The sequence below is a fragment of the Taudactylus pleione genome, unplaced genomic scaffold (assembly GCF_031769625.1).
Source record: "Taudactylus pleione unplaced genomic scaffold, aTauple2 ptg000391l, whole genome shotgun sequence".
In the NCBI taxonomy this organism is placed as follows: Eukaryota; Metazoa; Chordata; class Amphibia; order Anura; family Myobatrachidae; genus Taudactylus; species Taudactylus pleione.
Genome location: NW_028284792.1, coordinates 2,139,617 through 2,166,701, shown reverse-complemented (window position 1 = coordinate 2,166,701; position 27,085 = coordinate 2,139,617). Strand labels below are relative to the sequence as shown.

The 27,085-nt window shown below is 43.7% G+C and overlaps 1 protein-coding gene across 1 annotated transcript in view; it reads right to left on the bottom strand.

The window, feature by feature from the left end:
• Positions 1-27,085, bottom strand: part of LOC148507539 (uncharacterized) — a 662,982-nt gene that overhangs the window by 460,635 nt on the left and 175,262 nt on the right. Inside the window, exons 43-46 of the mRNA XM_088445856.1 lie at positions 26,330-26,504; positions 24,498-24,637; positions 15,541-15,645; positions 15,349-15,447 (exon numbers count right to left, since the gene is read on the bottom strand). Coding sequence (XP_088301982.1) covers positions 15,349-15,447; positions 15,541-15,645; positions 24,498-24,637; positions 26,330-26,504 — 519 coding nt within the window. The remainder of the gene's footprint in view (positions 1-15,348; positions 15,448-15,540; positions 15,646-24,497; positions 24,638-26,329; positions 26,505-27,085) is intronic.

Genomic DNA, 27,085 nt, shown 5'->3' with positions numbered 1-27,085 from the left:
TACTAGCCTCATTATTGATTTTCATTCTCTGTACATTAAATGTAAATATGTATTAATGTAAATTATTTAATGGAAATAAGGGTTTAAAATGCATTTGTATCGTATTTTTTTCTATTTAACATTGAATCTTGTAAAAGAAGTCTACCTCAATTTTAACTTGCCTGAAAGCACAATTGTTCATACTCCCACATATCAAATTCACAATTCTGAATCTAACAATATACAGTGTGATGTGTAGCATAACTTAAATTATATTTTAATTATTTAGTATTGTGCACTCCTCTTTTCTGAGCACAATAAGCATATTTCCTGTGAGCAGGATAACAAACAAAAGTCATCTAAATTCCACTTAAATGAAAGGAGACAGCATGTGGTGATGGTTTATAGTTACATTATACAGTATATACAATCTTCCAAAGATAAAAACATGTATTTTATTTCTTAAGTGAGATAGACAAAGATTAAACAGGAACGTTGTACAAGTAGCACCTGCTAAAGGAGCTGAGTCCTCCTGTGGCCATGGGCCGTGTGTAGCTCCACTCCTGGGCGTATACAGTGCCACCCAGGAGTGTATCCAGCACCACCAGGTGGAACTCATAGTACAGCACGCAGCTTGCCACCAGAGTGTGTTTGTACATGTGGCACACCACCAGGGGTTCTACAGTAGAAGGGCATAGGGGAAGAATATTTTTTATTTTAAATACAAACATCGCAGCAGTGAAATTACTGCTGTACTGCTTGATAATTAATAAGATCTTCCATACAGGAGAATGTGGGCCAAATCACTTAAAAAGGGGGGGGGGGGGGTGTGGAAAGCAAAAAGCACTGATATTTGGTCACTGGGTTTAAAGTAGAGATGTGCAGGCTCGGATTAGTTCGGATTTTCACACCAAATTTACATTTTCATACCAAATTTCAGGTCTCAGAAATAAGCTAAACATCATCTTTCATTGACCAACATCATCTTTCATGGACTTTGGTCCATGAAATATGATGTTTGTCCATGAAAGATGACGTTTTCCCTCTTTCTGAGACCCGAAATGTGGCGGGAAAAATTAAAAATTAGTTGGAAAATCCGAACTGATCCGAGCCTACACATCTCTATTTTAAAGGGGCAATAAAATCAATACAAACACAGGCGGCTATGAAAAGCACTGCTTAATAAATGTACCCCCTTATCTCATTGATCAAGCTTGATAAATTGGCCATAAATCAAGCTTTAACATATTAAATAAAAAATGGCTTAGAAAAACAATGAAAAATAAAGAGCTTGTTGTAATACAGGCCTTGTGCTGACTCACTGGAGTCACAAAAATCTTAATTTTTTGCAATGTGTGCACACGGTTATGTGTAAGCCAGCAGTTTGGGAAGGATTCTGTGCATCCAGAGATAATACCAGGGATCTGGGAGGTTAGTTTGCCTTTCTGGGTGGTCAAGTGGCCCCTCAATATTTGCCTGGTTTTACTTTTATTCTCAATACATTGATTTAATGGGGTAGATGTATGATAGCGACCCTTACCGTGCCGCTATAACGCTTCACGCTTCGCCTCTTTACCGAGGCGAAGCAGGAAGCACTACCGATGAGATGTAAGAACATCTCATCGGCCGGAGAGGGGGAGCATTAACTCCCCCCTCCGGCGCTACCCGCTAGAGACCACAGCGCGTCAGACTAGTGCTGACGTGCTCTGTGTCAGTCCCCGCCGGCTCCACTGAGCATGCACGGGATGTCGCAAGTATTGCGAGATCCCCGCATGCAGCCTGGAGCCTGCAGCCGCCGCAGCAGGAACAGCGCTGTCCCTGCTGTGGGATAGGCTAGCACCAGGCTGTAGCTGTCGATAATGACGGCTACAGCGGGCCGAAAGGTCAGGGGATATGACAGTTTGTACATGGCCCAGGCTATCAGCACTGCTATCTTGTAGATGGCAGCGCCGATAATGACAGGGCGCATAGAGCCTCTGTCATTTACCCCCATACCCCTGATCATACATCAGGGAGAAGCGGTATCAGCGCACATAACGTGCGCTGATACCGCTTCTGGGCTTCATACATCTCCCCCAATGTGTCTTAAACAAATGTACATCTACACTACCTTTATCTTCTTGTCCATATCTGTCCCTGATATAGTTTAAATTAAACTAAAGTAAATACATAACTTAAACCCCTAATGTTTCCATTGGTACATGTGATTTAATGATGCAGAGTGCTAGAACACTATATTAGCCTGCAGCTACAGCTGTTGTTTTATAAAATTAATTTAGAAACTACACAAATAAACAGTAGAAACATACTAGTACAAAACAGTACACACGTTCCATTCCAAAATATTAAAGAAGTTGATGAAGTAGAAAAATACAACATGGTCACACTATGACAGTGAAAACTTGGCCACATATTAATAACTAATTAACTTTCAAATATGACCAGGTACTGTAGCTACTGATATCAAGTGACATTGCACAGCTGCACTACACAAACATCACTGCCATTTACACATGCCATTGCACAGACCTTGCTGAATAGATACCAATGACATTTATCCACACCCCATTACAGGAACACCACTACCATTTGCACTGGATGTCACACAGACCCCATTGTCGTCTTATGTACAGATCCCACTGTCATCTGCAGCATGAAGTTCAGTCATGAGAATGCAGGAACCTCACTATCCTTCCACTAGTTACCGCTCCGTGCCCATACAGTAGTTTGGGTATTATAAGGAGTAATGTTCCCCACTACTGTAATATATTGGAAGTCACATTGGAGTCTGTGACCTGCATAAAAGCATCCAGCATGTGACTTTGTGGTTTTATATGACCAAATAAATACTTGATAGATTCTAGTATATGTATATTTTCTCATTACGTGACTATTTACAGTAATTCTGTACATTATGGCAGAAGCCAACATGTGTGCCAACAATACTGTATGACATTGTACAGGCGTGGGCTGGTATAATTGTAATTGTAGTCCAATATGAAATGATAGTATCAGAGCCACATGTTAAGGGACAGAAGATTAATGCTGGACTTCCTGGAAATTTTGATTAATAATAGCAATAAAACACCACCATCATATTACAGAACCAGCTCTGTGAAGGCTCCATGCTATTATTGACGCCATAGGGGAAAATATTATTGACCAGAAGAACTAAATGAGATGTAGTTGATATACCGACAGCCAGGAAGCCGTCTGTCTAAATCCCGGCATGAGACGAAAGACAGGCGTCGAAATATCGATGCCCGTCTAGATCTCGATGCCGGAATCTCGACAGACTGCTTCCCGAACTAAGGTAAGCCAGGACGTCTTAGCTTTTAGCTGCGGAGAGAGAGGGTTAGGTTTAGGCACCTCCAGGGGGAGGGTTAGGGTTAGGCACCCCCCAGGGAGGTTAGGGTTGGGCACCACTAAGGGAGGTTTAGGGTTAGAGGGGGGAGAGGGGTAGGGATCTCTTAGCAGGGCCGAAACTAGTGTTTTTGTCACCCGGGGCAAGACAGCAATTTGGCGCCCCCCCTCCCCCTGGTAATTCCCCCGCAGCAGTGCCCCCATAGTAATGCCCCTTCAGTAGTGCACCTATAGTAATGCCCGCCGAGGTAATGCCCCTGTACTAGTGGCCATATTGTAATGATCCCATAGTAATGCCCCTGTAGTGCCCATGTAGTAATACCCCTAGTAATGCCCCTGTAGTGCCCATTTAGTAATGCCCCTGTAGTGCCCCCTAGTAATGCCCCTGTAGAGCCTCCTGGTAATGCCCCTGTAGTGCCCATGTAGTAATACCCCTAGTTATGCCCCTGTAGTGCCCATTTAGTAATGCCCATGTACTGCCCATGTACAGCCCCCTGCTAATGCCTCTGTAGAGCCCCCTGCTAATTCCCCTGTAGTGTCCCCTGGTAATGCCCTGTAGTGCCCCCTGATAATGCCCATGTAGAGCCCCCTAATAATGCCCCTGTGGTGCCCCCTGGTAATGTCCCCTGATAATACCCCTGTAGTGCTCCCTGGTAATGCTTCTGTAGTCCTCCTGGTAATGCCCCCGTAGTGCCGCTTACACACACACACAAAAAAAAAATTCTTACCTTAAATCCTGCTCCTGTGACCGCCGCCGTTGGGTCCGCCCGGCTGCTCCTCGGAACTATGGGAGAGACGTCATTACATCTCTCCCATAGTGCTTATGTGGAGAGCCGGAAGCTGGAGTTCAGGAGAGAACTCCAGCCTCTGGCTAGCGCAGCGCTGCAGAGAAGAGACGGGCGCCCGCTGGTAATAAAATCTCAGCGGGCGCCCGCCTTACAGTTTCCCTGCGGCGCTGAGTTGGAGGTCACTGACGCCGGGTGCAGCGGCGCACCCGGTGCACGTGCACCTCCTGCCCCCCCTAGTTGTGGCCCTGCTCTTAGCATCAGGATTCTGGCATCGGTACTTCACCCAGCGGCTACTCAGTCGTCGGGATATCATACCCAACCAGAGCTAAATAACCAGATAAACATTTTGAGAGCTACAGGTGGCTTTCAGCCCGTGTGTTGCTCTCCACTTGAACATATGTAGAAGAGGTCCATTTATGCCTAGCTAATGGGCAACCCGTTACTCTAAGCCATTTCTGTAGGGCCAGACACTATATTGCAAACAAAAGTAGATATATATATATATATATATACATATTAGGGGTGTGCACCGGCCACTTTTCGTGTTTTGTGTTTTGGTTTTGGATCTGGATCTTTCTTCGTGTTTTGGATCTGGATTGGTTTTGCCAAAACCACCCTTCCGTGTTTTGGGTTCTGGGTTTTGTGTTTTGGATCTGTATTTTTTTGAAAAAAAGCATAAAATCACAGAATTTGTAGGTTTTTCTGCTCCTATGCTATTATTAACCTCAATAACCTTAATTTCCACTCATTTCCAGTCTATTCTGAACACCTCACACCTCACAATAGTGTTTTTATGTCCAAAAGGTTGCACCGAGGTAGCTGGATGACTATGCTAAGCGACACGAGTGGGCGGCACAAACACGTGACCCATCTAGGCGTGATACTGCAGTGGCAGACAGGATGGCAGTTTGAAAAACTAGGCCCCAAACTGCACACTTTAACAAACCAATCATTTCAGCGCCAGGGTCTGCCACACAACTGTGGCTGAAATGATTGGTTCGTTTGGGCCCCCACAAAACAAGCTGGCAATTAATGTGTCCCTGCACAAACTGGCTCTACGGAGGCAAGATGTCATCCTCATCCTCCTCATCCACCGTTTCCTCACCCTCTTCAGTATGTACATCCTCATCCTCACAAAGTATTAACTCGTCCCCACTTGAATCCACCACCACAGGTCCCTCTGTACGTTCTGGAGGCTGGTCTCCCTGGAAGAGCTGATAATTCATTTTATGAACATCATCTTCTCCACATTTTGTGGAAGCAACCTCCTACGCCTTTCGCTGACAAGGTTCCCGGCTGCACTAAACACTCTTTCGGAGTACACACTGGAGGGGGGGCAACTCAGGTAAAATAGAGCCAGTTTGTACAGGGGCCTCCAAATTGCCTCTTTTTCCTGCCAGCACAGGTATGGACTGTCTGACATGCCTACTTGGATGCTGTCACCGATGTAATCCTCCACCATTCTGTCAATGGTGACAGTATCATATGCAGTGACAGTAGACATGTCAGAAATTGTTGCCAGGTCCTTTAGTCCGGACCAGATGTCCAAACTTGGTCCTGCCTGCCCTGCATCACCGCCAGCGGGTTGCTTAGGATACCTAAGTTTTTCCCTGGCAGCCCCAGTTGCGGGAGAAAATGAAGAAGGAGCTGTTGACGTGTCACGTTCCGCTTCAGCTGACAGTGTGTTCACCAGCAGGTCTTTGCACCTCTGCAGGCTTGTGTCGGCCGGAAAGAGAGACACCACATAGGCTTTAAACCTAGGATCGAGCACGGTGGCCAAAATGTAGTGGTCTGATTTCAACAGATTGACCACCCTGGAATCCTGGCAAAGCGAATGAAGGGCTTCATCCACAAGTCCCACATGCCGAGCGGAATCGCTCCGTCTTAGCTCCTCCTTCACTTTCTCCAGCTGCTTCTGCAAAAGCCTGATGAGGGGAATGACCTGACTCAAGCTGGCAGTGTCTGAACTGACTTCACGTGTGGCAAGTTCGAAGGGCTGGAGAACCTTGCACAACACGGAAATCATTCTCCACTGCGCTTGAGTCAGGTGCATACCCCCTCCTTTGCCTATGTCATAGGTGGATGTATAGGCTTGAATGGCCTTTTACTGCTCCTCCATCCTCTGAAGCATATAGAGGGTTGAGTTCCACCGCGTCACAACCTCTTGCTTCAGGTGATGGCGGGGCAGGTTCAAGAGTGTTTGCTGGCGCTCCAGTCTTCGGCACGCAGTCGCTGAATGGCGAAAGTGGCCTGAAATTTTTCGGGCCACCCAAAGCATCTCCTGCACGCCCCTGTCGCTTTTCAGAAAATTCTGCACCACCAAGTTTATTGTGTGAGCAAAACATGGGACGTGCTGGAATTTGCCCAGATGTAATGCCCGCACAATATTGGTGGCGTTGTCAGATATCACAAATCCCCAGGAGAGTCTAAGTGGGGTAAGCCACTGGGCGATGATTTCCCTCAGTTTCTCTAAGAGGTTGTCGGCGGTGTGCCTCTTACTGAAACCGGTGATACACAGCGTAGCCTGCCTTGGAACGAGCTGGCGTTTCTGAGATGCTGCGACTGGTGACGCTGCTGCTGTTGCTGCGTAAGGTGATACATCTACCCAGTGGGCTGTCACAGTCATATAGTCCTTAGTCTGCCCTGTTCCACTTGTCCACATGTCCGTGGTTAAGTGGACATTGGGTACAATGGCATTTTTCAGGACACTGAGGACACTTTTTCTGACGTTTCTGTACAGTCTTGGTATCGCCTGCCTAGTGAAGTGGAATCTAGACGGGATTTGGAACCGGGGACACACTACCTCCAGCAATTGTCTAAATCCCACTGCACTAATGGCGGATACCGGACGCACGTCTAACACCAACATAGCAGTCAAGGCCTCAGTTATACGTTTTGCTTCAGGATGACTGCTGTCGTACTTCATCCTCCTCGCTAAGGACTGTTGGAGGGTAAATTGTTTAGTAAAAGTAGTGGTGTTCCTACTTCCTCTCTGGGATGATGAACGACTCCCAGCAGCAGCAACAGCAGCAGCGGCAGCAGGAGGCGTAGCAATGCAGGATCCTCCGGAGGAATCCCGGATAGGAGAGTCAGTCATGCCAGTGACATGGCCTGCAGGACTACTTCCGATCCTGACTAAGGAGGAAATTGACGAGGAGGGAGTTGACGGTGTGGTTTGCAGGCGCTTGGATACAACAGGACAACGGGATTTAGGTGTCCCTGGACTGCTTACGGTCTTAGCCAAAGTTTCTGAACTTGACAGTAACTTATTATGAACGCGCTGCAGGTGCCGTATAAGGGAGGATGTTCCTAGGTGGTTAACGTCCCTACCCCTACTTATTCAACCGTTACATAAGGTACATATGGCAAGACAGTTGTTGTCCGGATTTGGATAGAAATATTGCCAGACCAAAGAGGTGGAATGTTTGGTCTTCTGCCCAGGCATGACCGTGATGGGCTTTTTCATCCCACGGACAACAACTGTCTCACCCGGAGCCTGATTTAAACAAACCACATCACCATCAGAATCCTCCTCGCCAACTTCCTCCTCAGCGCCAGCTACACCAGTATCCTCATCCTGTTATACTTCAACAGTGACATCTTCAATTTGCATATCAGCAAGTGGACTGTGGGTGCTCCCTTCAGCACTTGCAGGGGGCGTGCAAATGGTGGAAAGAGCCACCTCTTCCCGTCCAGTGCTGGGAAGGTCAGGCATCGCAACCACCACCACACTTGGACTCTCCTTGGGGATTTGTGATATCTTCTTAGAAAGCACAGTTCTTCGCTGTGCTTTTGCCAGCTTAACTCTTTTGATTTTTTTAGTTGGAGGAGGGCTTCCATCGTCATGTGAAGCTGAACCACTAGTCATGAACATACTAGGGATCGACCTTAGCCGTTCCTTGCCACTCCGTGTCGTAAATGGCATATTGGCAAGTTTACGTTTCTCTTCAGATGATTTAAATGTTTTTTTCAAGGTCATTTTCCTGAACTTTGTCATTTGGGATTGTATGTGCCCTCTATTATGACATTGGGCATTGGCCTTGGCAGACGACGTTGATGGCATGTTATCGTCTATGTCATGACTAGTGGCAGCAGCTTCAGCACTAGGAGGAAGTGGTTCTTGATCTTTCTCTATTTTATTTTTATCGGAGAAAGTTTGGTCCTCCATTTATGTTATATCGATTTGATATATACGTGCGGCTAAACACAGAAAATATTTTTTTATTTTTGCTGGAGAGTAGTGCACTTTGTTGGTTACACCAGCCTTTAAGAAATGAGCCAGCCGGCTCTTTACTTATGGGACACAGGCGCACGCTTGGCGCTGCTCCTTTGTTGATGCACGTGCGGCTACTGCGCACACAATTCACAAACACAGAAAATATTTTTTTTTTTGGTTTGGACTGGAGTGTACTTTGGGGGTTACAGCACCCTTTAACGGTCAAGCCAGCCGGCCCTTTACTTATGACACAGGCGCACGCTTGGCACTACTTTGTTGATGCACGTGCGGCTACTGCGCACACAATTCACAAACACACAAAAAATATTATTTTTTTGGTTTGAACTGGAGTGTACTTTGGGGGTTACAGCACCCTTTAACGGTCAAGCCAGCCGGCCCTTTACTTATGACACAGGCGCACGCTTGGCACTACTTTGTTGATGCACGTGCTTCTACTGCGCACACAATTCACAAACACAGAAAATAATTTTATTTTTGGTTTGGACTGGAGTGTACTTTGGGGGTTACAGCACCCTTTAACGGTCAAGCCAGCCGGCCCTTTACTTATGACACAGGCGCACGCTTGGCACTACTTTGTTGATGCACGTGCGGCTGCTGCGCACACAATTCACAAACACAGAAAATAATTTTTTTTTTGGTTTGGACTGGAGTGTACTTTGGGGGTTACAGCACCCTTTAACGGTCAAGCCAGCCGGCCCCTTACTTATGACACAGGCGCACGCTTGGCACTACTTTGTTGATGCACGTGCGGCTACTGCGCACACAATTCACAAACACAGAAAATAATTTTTTTTTTGGTTTGGACTGGAGTGTACTTTGGGGGTTACAGCACCCTTTAACGGTCAAGCCAGCCGGCCCTTTACTTATGACACATGCGCACGCTTGGCACTACTTTGTTGATGCACATGCGGCTACTGCGCACACAATTCACAAACACAGAAAATAATTTTTTTTTTGGTTTGGACTGGAGTGTACTTTGGGGGTTACAGCACCCTTTAACGGTCAAGCCAGGCGGCCCTTTACTTATGACACAGGCGCACGCTTGGCACTACTTTGTTGATGCACGTGCGGCTACTGCGCACACAATTCACAAACACAGAAAATAATTTTTTTTTTGGTTTGGACTGGAGTGTACTTTGGGGGTTACAGCACCCTTTAACGGTCAAGCCAGCCGGCTCTTTACTTATGACACAGGCGCACGCTTGGCACTACTTTGTTGATGCACGTGCGGCTACTGCGCACACAATTCACAAACACACAAAAAATATTATTTTTTTAGCACTTGGGGGGAGCACCCCTGATGGACAGAGCACCCCCTGGACAACACTACAGCACCCCTTTAGGACTGGGACACTGCACAGGACTTTGGAGTGGACACAGCCCCTATGGACAACTGACTGCACAACACAGTCCAGCCAGCCCCTATGGACTTTGAAGTAGTGGACACAGCCCCTATTAACAACAGCAGCACAGCACAACACAGCCAGCCCCTATGGACTTTGAAGTAGTGGACAACAGCAGCACAGCACAGCACAACACTACTCTGCACTACACTACACTACACAGCCCAGCCAGCCCTAACTCCCACCCTCCCTCTTCACTGTCCACAGCCGAGTGAGAAAATGGCGCCGACGCGGGTACCTTATATAGGTTCCAAAACCCGCGAGACTCGGAAGGCGGGATGATGACGTTTTGCCTCGATTTCAGATCCGAGTCAGGCGGGAAAAGTCGAGCCTGACTCGGATCTGCCTCGGATCGGGGGGGTTCGGATTTCAGAAATCCGAACCCGCTCACCCCTAATACATATATTTTGTCTAGCTATTAATTTTTAGTTCTTATCTGCAAATGGACTTTTGTCTTTTACATTGTAAGGCACATGCTATCAAATTATTTTAAAAGTTGAGAGGCATATTTACTAACTATCGGGTCCTATACCCGATAAGTCTAATTTCTTATCACCACCTTTTGTGGCAATAAGAAATTAAGTACCACCTGGGTGTACTATTGTACACATGCAGGGAGCCTGCCCCTGTGATATGTAAAAGCAAAGGATAACATTAGCCTTACTTTTATTAGAGAACAGTGCGCTCCGGCATTGTCTCCTGCATACAACTGGGCACTAGAACCCGGAGTCACGTCCGATCTCCGACCCTGTGACATCATGGCGTATACGCAGCCAGTGTACGCCACTGTGTAGAGTGTCACAGTATTGTGTGGATGCACAGTACTTAAGTCCCAGGTGTAAGACCCTAATTACCTGCAATTACTGCTGTTGTGACCACCGTTGTTTTACCACTGTGTACCGCTGTTACCACCACTGTTTTACCACTGTTGCTGTTACCAATAAACCCAGTACCCTGGTTAAGGACATCTATGTGAAATCCACTTTCACATCCACTGTCACCCTACTGGTGTCACCCCAAGGTTTAAGCAATAAGTCATATTAAGAGGTTATGGGCTCGGGCACCCCAGATTCCTGAGTGTGAAATAAACAGAAAGTTCCTGTATCTAGATCACCACACAGAAAATGCACAGTGTAGCTGCAAGCATGACCTTCACTAAACTGAGAGGTTCTGAGAGCTACACCACAAGGAAGTTTGCTATGGAGATGCAGCTGATGGAGAGAAGAGGTGTGGAAGATCACAAGTAATCCAGGTGACAATCCACATCCTGATGAAATGGATAGGCCATGGGGACCATGATTCTAGCTTTGGAGCAGCATGTGTATTCCATAATTCACAGGAAAATGTCAGCACATGACATGGTGATAGCCGTGCAAGCAGTGTATGAAGACAAGAGTCTCACGAGGAGAATAAACATGAGGTGTACATTGTACTGTACCATACTGAGTGTTTGCAGAGACATGAATGAATACATTGACAATATGTTATTCATATCTCTGCAATTGACAACTATAGAAGTACAGGTAGACAAGGAGGAGGTTGAAATGGCAAAGATACAGAATCTGATGCCTGAATTTGATTTCTTGGTGATGGCTTTAGAATCCTGAGCTACCGAACTATCAATGGGGATTGTGAGGATAAACTGCTGCAGTTCCAGGAATGCATACCGGCTGAGAGTTCTGTTTTACTCGCAAAAAAAAAAAGAGTCTAAGTACAACTGTTTCATATGTTGCAAAGTGGGACATAAAGCCTCCGAGTGCAAACTGAAAGATTCAAGTGGCGTGCAGAAGAAATGTGATAAAAGCAGTGAGTCCGCTTTAAATATCACAGACAGTCGCTGGAAGCATTGCTGGTACATGGACTAGTGAGCCATGAGGCATTTCAGTTGCAATCAAGCATTGTTTACATCACTGAGCATGTGTGATCCTATAACAATCAGAGGAATTGAACACAGCCGCTGTCACCTTATTGGGGTCACCCCAAGGTACCACCAATAGGTCATATCAATAACTTTCACTTCCAAGCATCCACCGCACTACTGTGCATGCGTTAGTGGAGAGTACCGGGGAGGGATCCAATGGATCCCTATCCCAGGCATTTTTTCAGTAGGTAGCCCATAGGCTACAATGGTTAACAACATGTTCAGATGGCATTAGCTACCAGGGCCAAGCTCTGTAATGCTTAGCATTCCGGGGCTTTGTAAATTTGGCAGGTAAGCAGCCCTCCTAGTTTCTATGGGGGCTGCTTTTGTGAATGATACTTATGCTGGACAATTAATTTTTTTTAGCCACTTCTACTTCACATTCCACTTCACATATTAATCTTTATTTTTAGAAAGAATAATAAAAGAATCTAATTTTTTCTGTAATGAAATTTGGAACCAAATTCTGAGGACATTTCAGCAGCCTACCAAAAAAATTCAAATATCCTAATTTCTGTTTTGATAATACTTAGATTTTTGAATGCTTCAAAATAATTTCTTTTATATTAGATCAACCTTTGCTTTGGGCCTACTGGTTATTTAAAGCTCCTGGGATATGTATATTAAAATTCATTTGATTATGTCACAATACAGTTTTATTCCTATTAATACAAGTACACTTAGCAGACACATACAGTCGTACCCACATAAACAAATAACTGTTTATGGCTGTAAGGATGGTTGTTTGTGATTCATTGGTGGTGACAAATAATTCATCAGAACATGAAGTAATGTGGCAATGTGTCATCTGCGGAGATATACTTTACCTTCATAAAGAAGTAACTGAACCCGGCAACCAATAAAACTAAATATATATGTCATACAAAATATCCTTATAGCTGTCTGTGTTGTCTCCTGGAAATGCACATGAGACTATAAACAAGTCACCAATTTATGTTTAAGTAAAATGGCTAGAAATGGACCTGATGCCAATATATCTTTATCTGTAGAATATATTACGGCTTCTATCTGTACATCATTGTGTCAGCTGTAGTTATCTCAAAGAACAAAATGATGAATCTCCTTCTACTAGGATTTGTTTCCTATTCTCTCTACTTGACCTGCTAGTAGTACACCTGTAGCGTTCCCTCCATCCATGCAATAGGAGTAGTATTTTTTTATTTACAAGATGCAGTGTTTTAATCCTTAGAGCCTGAGGCGTAGAGTGGAGATGCAGTGCCCAGAGCAAGTGCTAGCTATGGCGCCTGCCACCCAGCCTAGCTCTGAAGTGTGTCTGGCAAGGGGCAAGATAAAGTACACACACCTATCCGCTACAAGAATATGCTAATCAATGCATACGCACAGAGACCGCAGCACAACATGCAGACGCCCAGCCCTATATTAAGCCGCCAATCTCCCTTTACTCAAAGCCTGGTCAGTACACAAGATAGCATAAACATCGGTAACATCTAGAACCATCAACCACATTTGCATAATAGTGGTTGACCAGACCTCGCGCAGGATCATGACAACTTCCTGTGTGCACGGAGTCTCATCACTGTGTCTGTCACCGCACTGGCATAATTATGGACGCCCCTAAATCGGCGTCCCAACGCACAGGCATGCCTGCGTTCGCCCGACCACCCCCGTCACAACCCACAAACGGCACTTCCTGTCAATCAGTATCGGAAGGGGTCTGCGTGCACGCTGCGTGTAGTCTGCGTACACTTATCCGAATGCACTGGCAAGTTCTTGCACGTGCAGTGCGATTCTTGCGCGTACGCAGTACAAAAACATCGGCCAAGTGCATGTGTTCGCTCCTTTGCGTTTCTTGCTGAATCAGACCTATAGTACCATGAAAATAGTTTGAATACAGAAGCGCAAGTGTGACGCAGCAACGCCATGCGTTAGGGATACAGCCAATCTCCTGAGGGGCTGCAGCCAGGCTAGGTGGGACCTGGAAACATGCAGCGAGAACAGCATTTACTGCTTGGTTTAGACCCTGCCCCAGTGACTGGCTGTCACATTTTAGCCTTGGGGGCAAACAAATATCACATGATACGATGTCTCTAACATTTTTATTAAAAAATATATTTTGAAACACTTAACTGAAACATAAAAATATATGAAAAATAAATAAACAATATATATTCAATTACAAAGTTGGTCATAAACCTTAGTAGCAAATACTAGTGTTATATAAGGTAAAGTGCAATATTACCTTGTCTGATATCTGTTAGTAATTCATCCTAGTGGCCACCCAGTATTGATAAATGAATAACAGCAGTTAGCCTGCATGCACACTCCTGGTTGTTCCATGCTAAACGGGTGTAATATTGTATCCTATGGCTTCTTGACATGATCTGGGAGCTCTGGGTGACTACACTTATGATCCTACAGATGTACCCACATACATCACCGTGCGCTAAAAGTTGCGCCAAACATAACGTGGAAGCTCAGTGTGACTCTGTAGCACCGAGCGTCTTTCGTGCAACTTTTTACCTTCAAATGCGTCTTATTTGCACAGCGATGCGAATAGATAGCACAAGCAACTGGATGCTAAACAGTATGTTAAATGTTACAGCCGCTGACACTGTAACGTAGCATTTCGCATGCAGATACACCAGCAGACGTACAGAGATCATAGGCATGTTGCAAATCATTTTGCCCTATCTATTCGCATCGTTGTGCGAATAAGATGCATTTGAAGGTAAAAAAACGCACGAAAAGACGCTCGGCGCTACCTAGACACGCCACGGCATGGCACGACTAGAAGGGCTGTTTAATGCGCCAGGAGGCTAGATGTATGTGGGCCCATCTGTATCTACACACTGTCTGATCTACCTCCCAGCAGGCACTGAAATAGTGCACAGCGACCCTGTCATCTTTGTGTATGTTCACCTGGGACCAGTGGATGGCCCCAGCGGTCTATATGAATTTTAAATGTTTTTAAAAAGCAATGCAGATTTGCAACGGTTGGCGCCCCCACCAGTGCCTGCAGCACGCACTCCGCCTGCTTTGCCAATGCTACGGTCCTGCTTAGAGTGTCATTCACATAAATTACATTGATGGAAAAATAGGCCAGAAATATAGAAATAAATACTATCAGCTAGAGAGGTCAATATACAATCAGCCAATCAGAAGTCTGCTAGTGCTGCAGGTATCATCATCATTATCAGAGAGTATCTTTGCAGCAGCCTTCTAGTACCCATAAGAAATAAGCCTCCTAAGAATATCTGGGGCTGTAGTCATGTCTAATTATGTTGCATCTAATGCTTACCTGCTCCTATATTTCTTGTACATGCAGATAAGGCTACATTTCTAAATGTCTGCCATTTGAAAGAAAGCTACCTTAAATGTCGCCTTAGTTTCAGGAGTTATATGACTCAAACAAGCAATTTATTTGGAAATGAAAAAAAATAAATATAAATGAGAGTACAGTCATAGTTGTTATACCTTATACATTATAATTATACATTATCCTTTATTCTAATGACATATAAAAGTTTTTTTTCATTGGAATAGTTTATCTGCCAGTGGAAGATGTTACCAAGACCTATCACATGAACAGGTCACATTCACATCCTTCAAGGCCCAAGTAGAGAGAAAAGGCAGAGAGAAGCAAAATATTATCACTAGACCTAAAATACGACTTACCTTGAATATCACTATGGTAATTATGCAAAGATTTGAGAATACTGCCTGCTTCTTCAAGAAGATTGTTGCACTCTGGTATTGATGAGCCCCGATATGTGCCTTGACACAAAATGAATAAACACATAAATAAATACTATCATTTGACTACAGTTCAAGCAAAAGGTGTGTTACATTTCTTAAAACAGTGCCTACCATTTCCAGATGACGCAGATCCAGTAAGATCTTCTTTACATAACTTCCCAAATGATTCCAGCATGGCAGACAGCTTTTGAGCCAGATAGGCTACATGTGAAAAACCTACACAAGAGGGAAAGAAGTTATTTTATACTTAATCTCCAATTGTTTTGGTTAACTTAGGTCAGGGTATCTGGACCCATAATGTCTGTTGCCATACCAAATATTTAAAACTGCTATTAAAATGAATTATTACATTATGAAAACTATAAAAATAATTATTTTGTACAAGAACCTAAATTCTAAGGGAGAAGTAAACTCATAGCAATGTGCTTAAAGACATCAATGCAACATCCGGCTGTGCACATTACTATCTGTTACTGTAGAAAAGATTTGTTAATTTTCCTTTGCACCTCTATGGAGTACAATGGGAAAACTAATAAAGATACCGTTTGCAAAGTTCATTTGCCTAACCATTTATGTAGTCCTCCAGGGCCATATGAATTTAATTATTCCCTACTAAACCTCAATGAATAAATATCTAAAATTGTTATCTCTCAATTGTAAAGTAATTACAAGAAAATACATTATTAATTACGGATGGAACCATGGGTCCCTAGGCTGCTCCCAAATCTTATCTTGGACCTGGGCAACAAAAATTTGTAGAGTTACTGGACCTCATTCAGAGCCGGTCGCACAGACCATGCGGTCGGTCTGAATGAGGGGAGGACGTCTTGAAGTTTCAAGACGTCCTCCTTTGCGGTGGTAAGGCTGTGGGTTAACACCCACAGCCTTACGACTGCCTAAGGTGATGGTCGCTATAGTCAAGACCATCGCGACCATCGGGGCTTACGACGAGGCCCTAGGGTAGGGTCTCCCTTGTCGTAAGCCCCGGAGAGCTTTCGGCTCTGTCTGAGCCGGAAGCTCTCCACTGACATCACTGGTGATGTCAGTGGGCTGCCCCCAAACGGTAGGCGTTCCCATGGGAACGCCCCCATTTGCGCTGCCACCCCCCCGGCCCGCCTTCCAAATGGGGCGAGCTGTCAAACAACATCGACAGCTCGCCCCCTTTGGATCGATACCCGCTACGACCGGCGCTGTCGGTTGTAACGGGTCTCACGCATGCGCACGACGGCGCCGGCGCCATCGTGCGCATGCTCTGTGTGGGGCCATCGACCCGGTCCGAGCACATCGGCGCTAACGACCGGGTCTGAATGACCCCCACTGTACCTACTACTGGATCACTTTCAATTTAACTCAATAATGTAAAATAAATCTTATTCACATTTTCTGAAACAATATATTTGCTCATTCTATATAAACTTAATTTGTTTTCTTCAATATTTGTATAAAAATAATAACTGTATTTCTATTTGGGGAGACAGATACAGTGTGATTTAATCAGTGCAGAAATAGAAACAAGCGTCCCTCTAAAACATGTCTGATTAATGCTCTACAAACATCATGAATCAATTCTCACTTGAAGCAATAGGCCAAATTATAATAATTACCCATATTTGTAGACTAATTATTTTATCTCATGCTAGCCAAGTACATAGCATATTTGCTAATAGAGTCTTGAAGATTTATGAATGTTTGCCAAGACAAGCTTTCATACAAAAGATATCAAAACCATTGGACTATGTTACTAGAAGCCATTCCCTTTGTACATTCTGTGGACTTTAACTGATAAGGTCATTTCAACTTTTGAAATGTTTTTACAAAATATAATAATGAATGCACTTATCCGCGAAGAACGAGTGATAGATCTACTTAATTAAAATATGCTAAGATTTATTGTAATGCTCTTCTATATAAGACATATTAATACATTTTTATGTTTAGAATAAATTTAGGCAATGAGATTGGATGGTGAAATAAAAGCTGCAGTGTGTTCAGCAGAACTAGCCGATTTCAATATCCTATTAATCACAGGTACAAAATATAAAAAAATAACTGATATCTGAAGTTTTTCTCTATTGTAAGATGATTACAACTAAATCTAATTTAACTGTACAATGTATTTTATTAGAAAGAAAAAAAATATTTTAAAAGCATGTCCATTGATGGAGTATGACTTCTCTATAAAGAATTGCACACTTTATTGTATTGTAAATTGTAAAGGAAGGGGAAAAGTAGGGATAACCAAGCACAGGTGGATAGAGGATGGTAAATAGAGTAGGTGAGTAGCAATGTAATCTTAAACCCACTATTACAAATCAATATTGTATCCTCAGATACCACTGTCTCATGTGAGGGTGCTCCCCTGAGAGTATAAATACTATAATCACAAGGGGGGAAAGAGAAGAAAAGAACTCTCATCTTTTTGGGGGCACACTTAGTAGTTAATGTAAAATCTAACTTTTATTAAATTATGTTTAAAAATAATAAGTCAATACTAAGACAAACAACATGAAAATAGACAGATATAAAAATGTATAGGCGCTAATACAGAAAATATTGATAAAGTATTCAGAGAATGTGTTTATTTTATTCTATGCTGGCTGCAGAGGACGCTGGTACAATATACACTAGCATCAAGCACTAGTATGTTTAGTGATATAAAATTATTCATGAATTTACGTATGATTTTTCTAAACCATACTATAGATGCCTTATATAACATTATTTCCTGTGTATATAGACTATAAAGACTGCTGCTTTCATCATTAAGTATTGAGACTTGAATACTTTATCAATATTTGCTGTATTAGTGCCTATACATTTTTATATCTGTCTATTTTCATGTTGTTTGTCTTAGTATTGACTTAATATCTTTAAACATAATGTAAAATCTAACTTTTATTAAATTAACTACTAAGTGTGCCCCCAAAAAGATGAGAGTATTTTATTCTCTTTTCCCCCCTTGTGACTATAACCTATTCAGTCAGTTTGTTTCCAGCAGCTGACCTGTTAAATGACAACATCCTTGTGAGCTCCAGACTGTCCATTCGTGCCCCAGCCATGTCATTCTTCTGTAACATTGTTCAAAGTCCCACTGCAAACCTCTAATCATGCTGAGACGAAATCGTTATATATTACCGCCGGCAGATGAAGATCCCAACTAAGGTAAGAAAGTACCCTAACCCTCCCCTCTCCCCCCCTTAACCCTCCCATAGGGGTGCCTAAACCTAACTCCCCCTCCCCGCATCATAACACTCCCGGGGGGGTGCCTAACCCTTAGTCCCCCTGGGAGTCCCTAAACCTAACCCCCCCCACCCACGTGGCTATGAGCTCCCAGCGCCCGGCTTACCTATGTTTAGTATGCCGGGCATCGGGATTTCGGCGTGGGGCTAATGACAGGCGTCGGTATTTAGACGCCTATCATAAATCCCATGCCGGACTTTCACCGTCGGGAAGCTGGCGGTCGGCATTTCGACAGTCGACTTCCTGACTACATCCCACTGAGACGCTGAACTTGGGGGAATCATACCATAGGGCTCAACATATTTTTGTAAGGTGCCCAATACATTTGGTTGGGTCTAGCTGGGTCTAATTGTGGAAATATTTTGGTCACGTCTAGAGATGAGCAAAAATATCAAACTGTTCTCCAAAATATTCAGCTTGTTCTCGCAGCATGTAAAAAAGGGAGAACACTCTGGGACACCTCATTAAACATGGACATAGCACACTGAAGTACATGACACAGGTTCTGAACCAATTGTGTGGATGGTGAAAGGAGGGATGCAGAAATGTTTTATATCTTCTGTACATCTATAGATGTTTCCTCACACATCAAGCCTCAATACACCACGCAGCACGAGATGCCTGTTTTGCATATTTTCGTATATGTCTGTATACGAAGCACAACAGAACTTGGCAGGAAAAAAGCCGCGGCTGCTGCATCGTAGTACTTCGTTTACAGATTCAGTGACTCATTCGCACACAGATATACAAGTGTCCAGAGGTTAAAGTGGGCAGGAACGGGGTGGAACTGAGTTCCGTCACCTCTAATGGTAGGTGGAACTAGTTCCAGCTCCACCAAGTCCCTGCACAGAAGTCCCATAGACAGAGAGCCACTCACTGTGTGCCTAGGGAGGCTCAATTTCTTCAGAGAAACCAGCATATACTGTAGGTAAGGAAAGAATCAAGTGAAGGCAATACATAGGGGTTGCAAAAAAACATTGGGCATCCAAGTGGCATAGACTAGTTTGTGGAAACCCCATAAAAAAACTCAGAGGCACAGCAGAAAAATAACACTGATGATATAGAACTTTTTTTTTTCTTTTTAAGTGATCTAACATTGTAGTCTCAGCTTATGGCAGGAGTGCTAAAAAAGCATCTAAATGTATTTCACACTGTCACCCCCAAAGCTTCTGCCCAAGGCCTAGGCGGCTCCCAGCCATTCACTTTAACGTTTCCTATACACAACAGTGTATGTGTAAAGAACAGTTTTTACACTTGTTTTAGCCTGTCTAACTAGCGTGGCGGAGGGGTGGGGAGTAGGCGGCGGGAGAGATGAGTTCCATCACCTCTCCAGGACCACTTTAAGCCATGCAAGTGTCACATATCAAATTAATGAGTGCAGTATCCTGGTGTGTCCTAAATGTATGGTATTGTGGCTAAGATGAAGTTTCAGCAAAAAAGGAGTGACACGAGACCAGGTGCACAAATACAAAGAAATGCAGTTAAAATATAATGCACTCACCGGTAAAGAGGCTGAAATATAACAAAGGGTAATTTTTTAAACTACACCCAAATTACCTTTAATAATCACCTGACTGTTATGAAGAATGACTGCCTGGGTGTCCAATGCTGCAAAGTGTAAGGAGGATACAACGTATCGATCCGCCTGTGCCAGACACACACACACATATCCTCCTATCACAATTCACAACAAGCTGCGATCATCTACAGCCGGTAACTGCCCGTTGGACAGGACAGATAAGCAGAGGAAAAACAAGGGTGACATGGGTCTGTTAGAGACACACAAAAATAGCAGTAGAAGATTAGAGACAGACTGCCACTAGAGAGGTAAGTGGCCCTCATAGTCTACTCTAAAAAGAATCATTGCGGCATATGCCGCCATCTATAGCCTAACACAAGCATACCTATAGCACTGTAATTTGGGGTGCAGAGTGTCAAAGTAATTTGTACTAAGAAGAGGGTGACAGTAATAAAAGCAGAGAGTTATTTTTCTCTCTGCTTTTATTACTGTCTAAAATGGTCTAACATTTGTTTTTCAACTGGTGGCAGGAGAGTTAAAAAGCATCCAAAATTATTTTCACACTTTCCAAATCCCTAAAGCTTCTGAGAACCTGGGCAGCCCCCAAGTCCCCAGCCATTCACTTCATATTTCCATACTGTGCCATCATTTCTAATCTCCCACTTGGGGCCTGATTCAGCAAGGAACGCAGTTGCTTATACGCATGCAACCAGCCAATTGTTGCGTTCTGCACATGCGTATGCACCGCAGTGCGCAAACTAGCTAATGCGATTGGTACTGCAATCGCAGAGTGACTGACAGGAAGTGCCGTTTGTGGGTGGTGACCGGGGGGTGGTCAGTTGAACGCAGGCGTGCCAGTGCTTTGGGACAGCATTGCAGGGGCATGCATAAATTATCCACTGCGATACCATACTCAGCCTTAAGCCTCATAGCGTGCACTGAAGTTAGCAATTCCTGAGTGAGTTCTGACCTGCCATAACTGTGCATATGGGTCCGATGTTACCGATTGTTTAGCTATGTTGCCCAAGTATACAGATGTGAGTAAGTGGAAGTGAGTGTCCTTATGTCAGGCTACGATCGCAATGTGAATGCAAATATTTACATATCACCGCTGATATTAGCAACAGCATTGAGTGCATATAAGAGAATAGCGATCCATGCTGAATCAGGCCCTTGGTCCACTGTTTATGGCAGTAACATTTATTTGTGTTTGTGTAAAGAACAATTTTCAAGGGCACTTTTTTTTTATTTGCCCTGGGCGCCATTGACTTTAGTTAGGCCTCTGACTACAAACAAGATCATGGTCTTCAAAACTGTGAAATTTTATGAAATTTCAAACTGGTTTGATCTCTATCTCATATCTATCTATCTCATATCTTTCTATTTAATATCTCTCTATATATCTACTTTATCTTTACTATAATCCTAATAGTTATCCATAGCCTATGGCTGTATCACCCACACTGGTACTACACTAGCATCAGGACTGAGATTGTGCAGATCCCCAAGTCCTGATGGGACAGAGCCAAATATAATACTCACAATAAATATTCTCTCTCTTTCTGCCTGTTATACCAAACATGTCTCTGCTGCTGCCACCTGTGGTAAATACACAAAGGGGTCACAGGTCCCCTAACACTCTATCACAATTGCACAGGCTCAACAACACAAACTACCACTCATTTAGTTGGTCTCCCCCAGCTTCTAGCAATACCTAATAGTTATAGCATAACCTTAGCAATCTAATAGCCTCCTCAAAGACAAAGGCCCTGATTCAGAGCCAGATGCTCTGACCAGAGCGCTCGCTCTGAATCAGGGCCCTCCTCCATTAAAATGGAGCGTCCTCCTGGACGCTCGTATAGCTGTGGGTCACCACCCACAGCATATACGAGCGTGCAAAAAGATGGTCGCGATGGTCTTGACCATCGCGACCATCGGACTTGCGAGGGGAACCCTGCGGTCGGGTTTCCCAGCCGCAAGGCCAGGAGTGATTTTGGCTCTATCAGAGCCAAAATCACTCCCACTGACATCACTAGTGATGTCAGTGGGGCCGGCTTCAGACGGTAGGCGCTCCCAAGGGAACGCCTCCGTCTGGCAGGCACGCCCCCGGTACGCCCACCAAAGGGGGCGTGCTGTCAATCAACATCGACAGCACGCCCCCTTTGGTGCAAGACCCCGAGCGATGGAAAGCCCGTAGCTCGCCGGGTCTCGCGCATGCGCACGACGGAGCTCCCTCCGTTGTGCGCATGCGCAGTGGGGAACATCGACCCACTTGCGAGCGTACTGCCGCTCGCGAGTGGGTCTGAATGACCCCCAAAGTTCTGAAGAATGTTTGAAAATAGAATAAAAAAGGAACACTTTATTTACAAAATAGGTACAATGCTTAGTTACAGAAATTATATAAATAAAAAGGGTTACAGATTACATGTGTTTCAAAATAAAAAGGAATAAACTTACACAAACACAAAATTACAGGCAGCTTATTCTGGGCCGTGGGGCAGAAGAGGAAAATTAAGGTAACATTTAACCTAAGTACAAATAACTGTACATAATTTCCACTTTGTAGTAGCCACATAAAATATATGTTCACATCAATCTCTATTATGTAAACTATGAAATGAGTGTAGGCAAGACTGCTTTGAGATGTATGATTGGTTAGATACCTAATTTCTCCCAATCTATAAATCTTGGGGAATATTCAATTAGCTCCGGGGCTAATTGCCACGCCGGAGCTATTCAATTAGTGGATATTACCCCGAGCACAAGTCCCACCAGTCGGACTGAGTAAAGTCAGCGGAAAAACATCAAATTGGGTTAGCACGCTGGGAAAAAAAACATTGACTCAGCAGTTTACGCGGAATCAGTGTGTTTGCACATGTGAGTCATGATTTTTCAGCACGGGAAAAAGGCTATTTAATCCTTTCCCCACCCCATGGCTAATTGAATATCCCCCTTAGTGACTCCCAAATCCTACCAGTACAGTGTACAGACTTTAGGTATTTTACTATTACTTTGGGAACTCCTAGCTGTTATAGAAATATAAATTTTTATCAAAAACAGATAACATATGATGAGGTCTTTGATTCCTGTCTATGTTTAATCACATCTCATGATCAAATAACTGTTTAAATACCCCAGCGGAGCCAGTTACGCATTCACAAGTAATATATATGCACACATTGACAAAAGCCTTATGCTTGCCAATTTCCTATCCCTGGGGCACCTGGTCTGCACAGCTAATAGCTTTTCTGCTTAGAGGATCATAATGAATGTACATATTAATGAAACTACACCAGACCACCTCAGGGCTTCCTCAGTGATTAATAAAAAAAACCTTCCATGGGCTCTAGTGTACATTCAATTATTTTTTTATATTATAACAAAACCTAACAAAAGAGCATTCAGATGACAATTATCATTTTAGCAGTAGGTGATTTATTATTAATGGAAGATATTTTTATCTCTACAATGCCATCACACTCTTTACAATCCTAACCCACATTTTGACTAATATCAGTAACATTATTCTTATTATAAACTGCATTCAAATTTAAAAACAAAGTTGTAAAAAAGTTGTGAAAAGAATATGTTATGTATTTTATATCTGCTGAAAGTCATCTAATAAAATATTGACAGTATTAAGCTTGTTTTGTTTTTTTTACCAGTGACCCACCAGGAGTTTATGTATATGGAGGATAAATCCTAAATGCTGATGCTGTCAGTAAAGCTAGCAGACATTCCATTGTGAACAGCTTGTACAGTGTGCTCTCTGTCCCCTGACTTGGATTGCTCTCCTCAATAAACACATTAGAGATACATTAACACATTCTGTTAGCATCCTGCACGACCATCCATCTGCTATGGTGGCGTAAAGCCTGTTTGCTGTCTCAGAGTGCCAAATGTATTTTGTTCTTGCCTTACACACATGCCAAGAATTGAAAAAAATAAATGAAATATCTTTTCACTTGCACATCTATATTCATAATGGTAACTGAGAAACACCACAACGCCAGTTCTCCAATTAACTTGTAATTTAAAACAAGCAAACTGTAATGTACCTCAAACAAACACATTCCTGTTCACCAGAGTAAATAAATATAAATTATATTTAAGCTTTTACATAAAAAAAAATATTTTGTTTTGATTGTATCCACTACTGGAAACAAGTAAGACATAATAAATAAATAATAATAACCCGGATGGGATATATAGGAGAAATAGATTTTTTGCCTACATAATATATTGTAGGGCTAAAATATTGCAAATCATTGTAAAAGCTCTTTATTTTAAGTGAACAAGTAGCAAATACCATTCAGAAGGAGCTGGGCTTCAAGAATGAAGTTGACAGGAAATTCGCTAACTCCAACTATCCGGAAGCAGTTCAGGAGGCTGTCAGGAAGCTTAGACGATTGGGAGCAGTTATTCTCATGCGCAGTGCCAGTCGGTGACCTGAATTTACATAAAGCAATACAAAATAAAAGTGCATTTCAGACATAATAAAAACCATTATCCAATTAATTTTTAAAAGTAACAAAAGTTATAGAACAGACATAGATGGGGTAGCTTTCCTAATCTCAGAGCTGGGTGTCTCTAAAAGGCCAAATGGGCTAAATGATGAGTTGGATGGAAGCTAACTCATCATTTAGCCAGGCGACAGTGGCACCCCGACAGCCAGAATTCCGACACCCATAGGAAGTAATGGTAAGTATTTTTCTAACCCCTACCCTAACCCACCCTCCCCGGTGCCTAACCCTAACCACCCCCCCTAGTGCCTAAACCTAACCTCCCCCTCCCTGCACCCTAAACCTAACCCCCCCAGAGCCTAACCCTAACCTCTCCCCCTAGTGCCTAAACCTAACCTCCCCCTCCCTGCATCCTAAACCTAACACCTCCTCCCCGATGCCTATCCCTAACCCTCCCTATAATGCCTAACCCTAACCCTGCTACCTAACTCTAACCTCCCCCTAACACCCTGATACTTACCTTCGGGATGCCGGTGGTCGGGTTACTGGTGCCTGGATCCCAACCTGTCGAGATTTCGCCGCCGGTATTCAGACCATCGGCATCCCGCACGCCGGGATGCTGACTACATCCCGTATGGAGTTATAAAAACCACGCACAAAATAAATCTATCTAATGTACATAGTAAATCCTGGCCTTGACCAGCAGAAACATGGTGCTTTTTCCTGTGAATCTCCATCTCTCTTTTGTTACCCAGTTACCTCAGTGAAGAATGGGCTTGATTCAGACCCGGTCGCAAGCGCTGTGTGCTTGCAACTGGGTCGATGGTGGGCCAGTGCGCATGCGCGAGACCTGGATAGCCACAGGTACTCCGACGCTCCGGGTTTCGCAACAAAGGGGGCGAGCTGTCGATTTTGAGGTTTGGTGGGTGGGCCGGGGGAGTGGCTGCCCAAACTGAGGCGTTCCCATGTAAACACCTCCGTTTGGGGGCGGCCCCACTGACATCACGAGTGATGTCAGTGGGAGAGATTTCGGCTCTGTTAGAGCCGAAATCTCTCTGGGGCTTGCGGCAAGGAGACCATACCACAAGGGTCTCATCGCAAGCCCGATGGTCGTGATGGTCTTGACCATCGCGACCATCTTCCTGGCTGCTCGCTATAGCTGTGGGTGGTCACCCACAGCTATGCGAGTGGCCAGGAGGCCGTTCTAAAAAAAAAAAAGACCGGCCCTGATTCAGAGAGAGCACTCTGAATCAGGCCCACTATACACAACTGACTGTTATGAAAACATCTATTATCCTGAATTATACTGAATTACAGTAAAAATGTCTTCATTATCTATATTTTTTATCTATTCCATTTAGAGGAGATAAAAGAAACTGCACAAAAGATCCCATTGTTCATTAAGAATACTTCTCCAAGCATTGTGATCATAAAATGGTGAGAAAATGCACACTGTGAATGTTTGCTAATTATCCAGCATAACTACGAACAGTGTGCTCTTATTTATATTACACATTGATTTATATGGATATATAATAATGGGTAGCAAGGATTGTTGGTATTATAACTCAGTACTAGTAACAGTAATTGCCAATGTCTATCTATGTGATGTCTGGAAAGCAAGTGAAAGTAATCACAAAGATGAGACCAATTAACAGTCAAAATGAAGCTTTCATACCTTTTAATAATTGCAATGCATGCACCTGCCGTGTTTAAAGGGACTTCTCCCAACTGCAAAGTGACTGTTTCTTTCCTTCCATGCTTAGCTGACTGAATCTGTGTAAGCAATTGTGCTAACAACCAAAGGCTGTGCTGCGGTAACTGTTCAAGTCCGTTCATGCAGACCCAGGCTCCTGAAACACAACAGCAACAATAAGGTACTAACTGATCCAAAATATTAAGTGACATTATAGGTGCTTCACTACCAGCTAGCAGAACCCTGATTTGGGAACCCCGAGGTTCAGCAGAACTGCATCTTCAATTCACATTGATAACTACAAAGGGATGTTCAAAAAGCACCGTATCAGTTCCTAACACAAGTGCTGGTTAGGGAAAGCCTGTAGTAGAAAGTGACACAGTGATGTTTGAACACAGTGATGTTATCGATGCTGGACCAAGAAAAGTTGCATTAGTGGTAGAAGTGAATTCTGCCAAGTAGTATGTTTCCCTGGCATAAATAGACATTTGTGCTAGCTGAGGGCAGGGGGATAAAACTATATACATTTTAGCTGAAGTAAATCTTTAAATGTAAACATTAAGGGCCTGATTCTGAGTCGCATGTAATACAATGTAATTCCAGCCACTCCTGTGATCAGAAGTTCCATTTAACATTGGTTGTTAGTCAGACACATATGCGAGTGTACTGTCCCTAGCCATCTGCTTCTGACAGCAGACATCATGACTAGTATCTGCATTTGCACCAACTCTAGCCTTG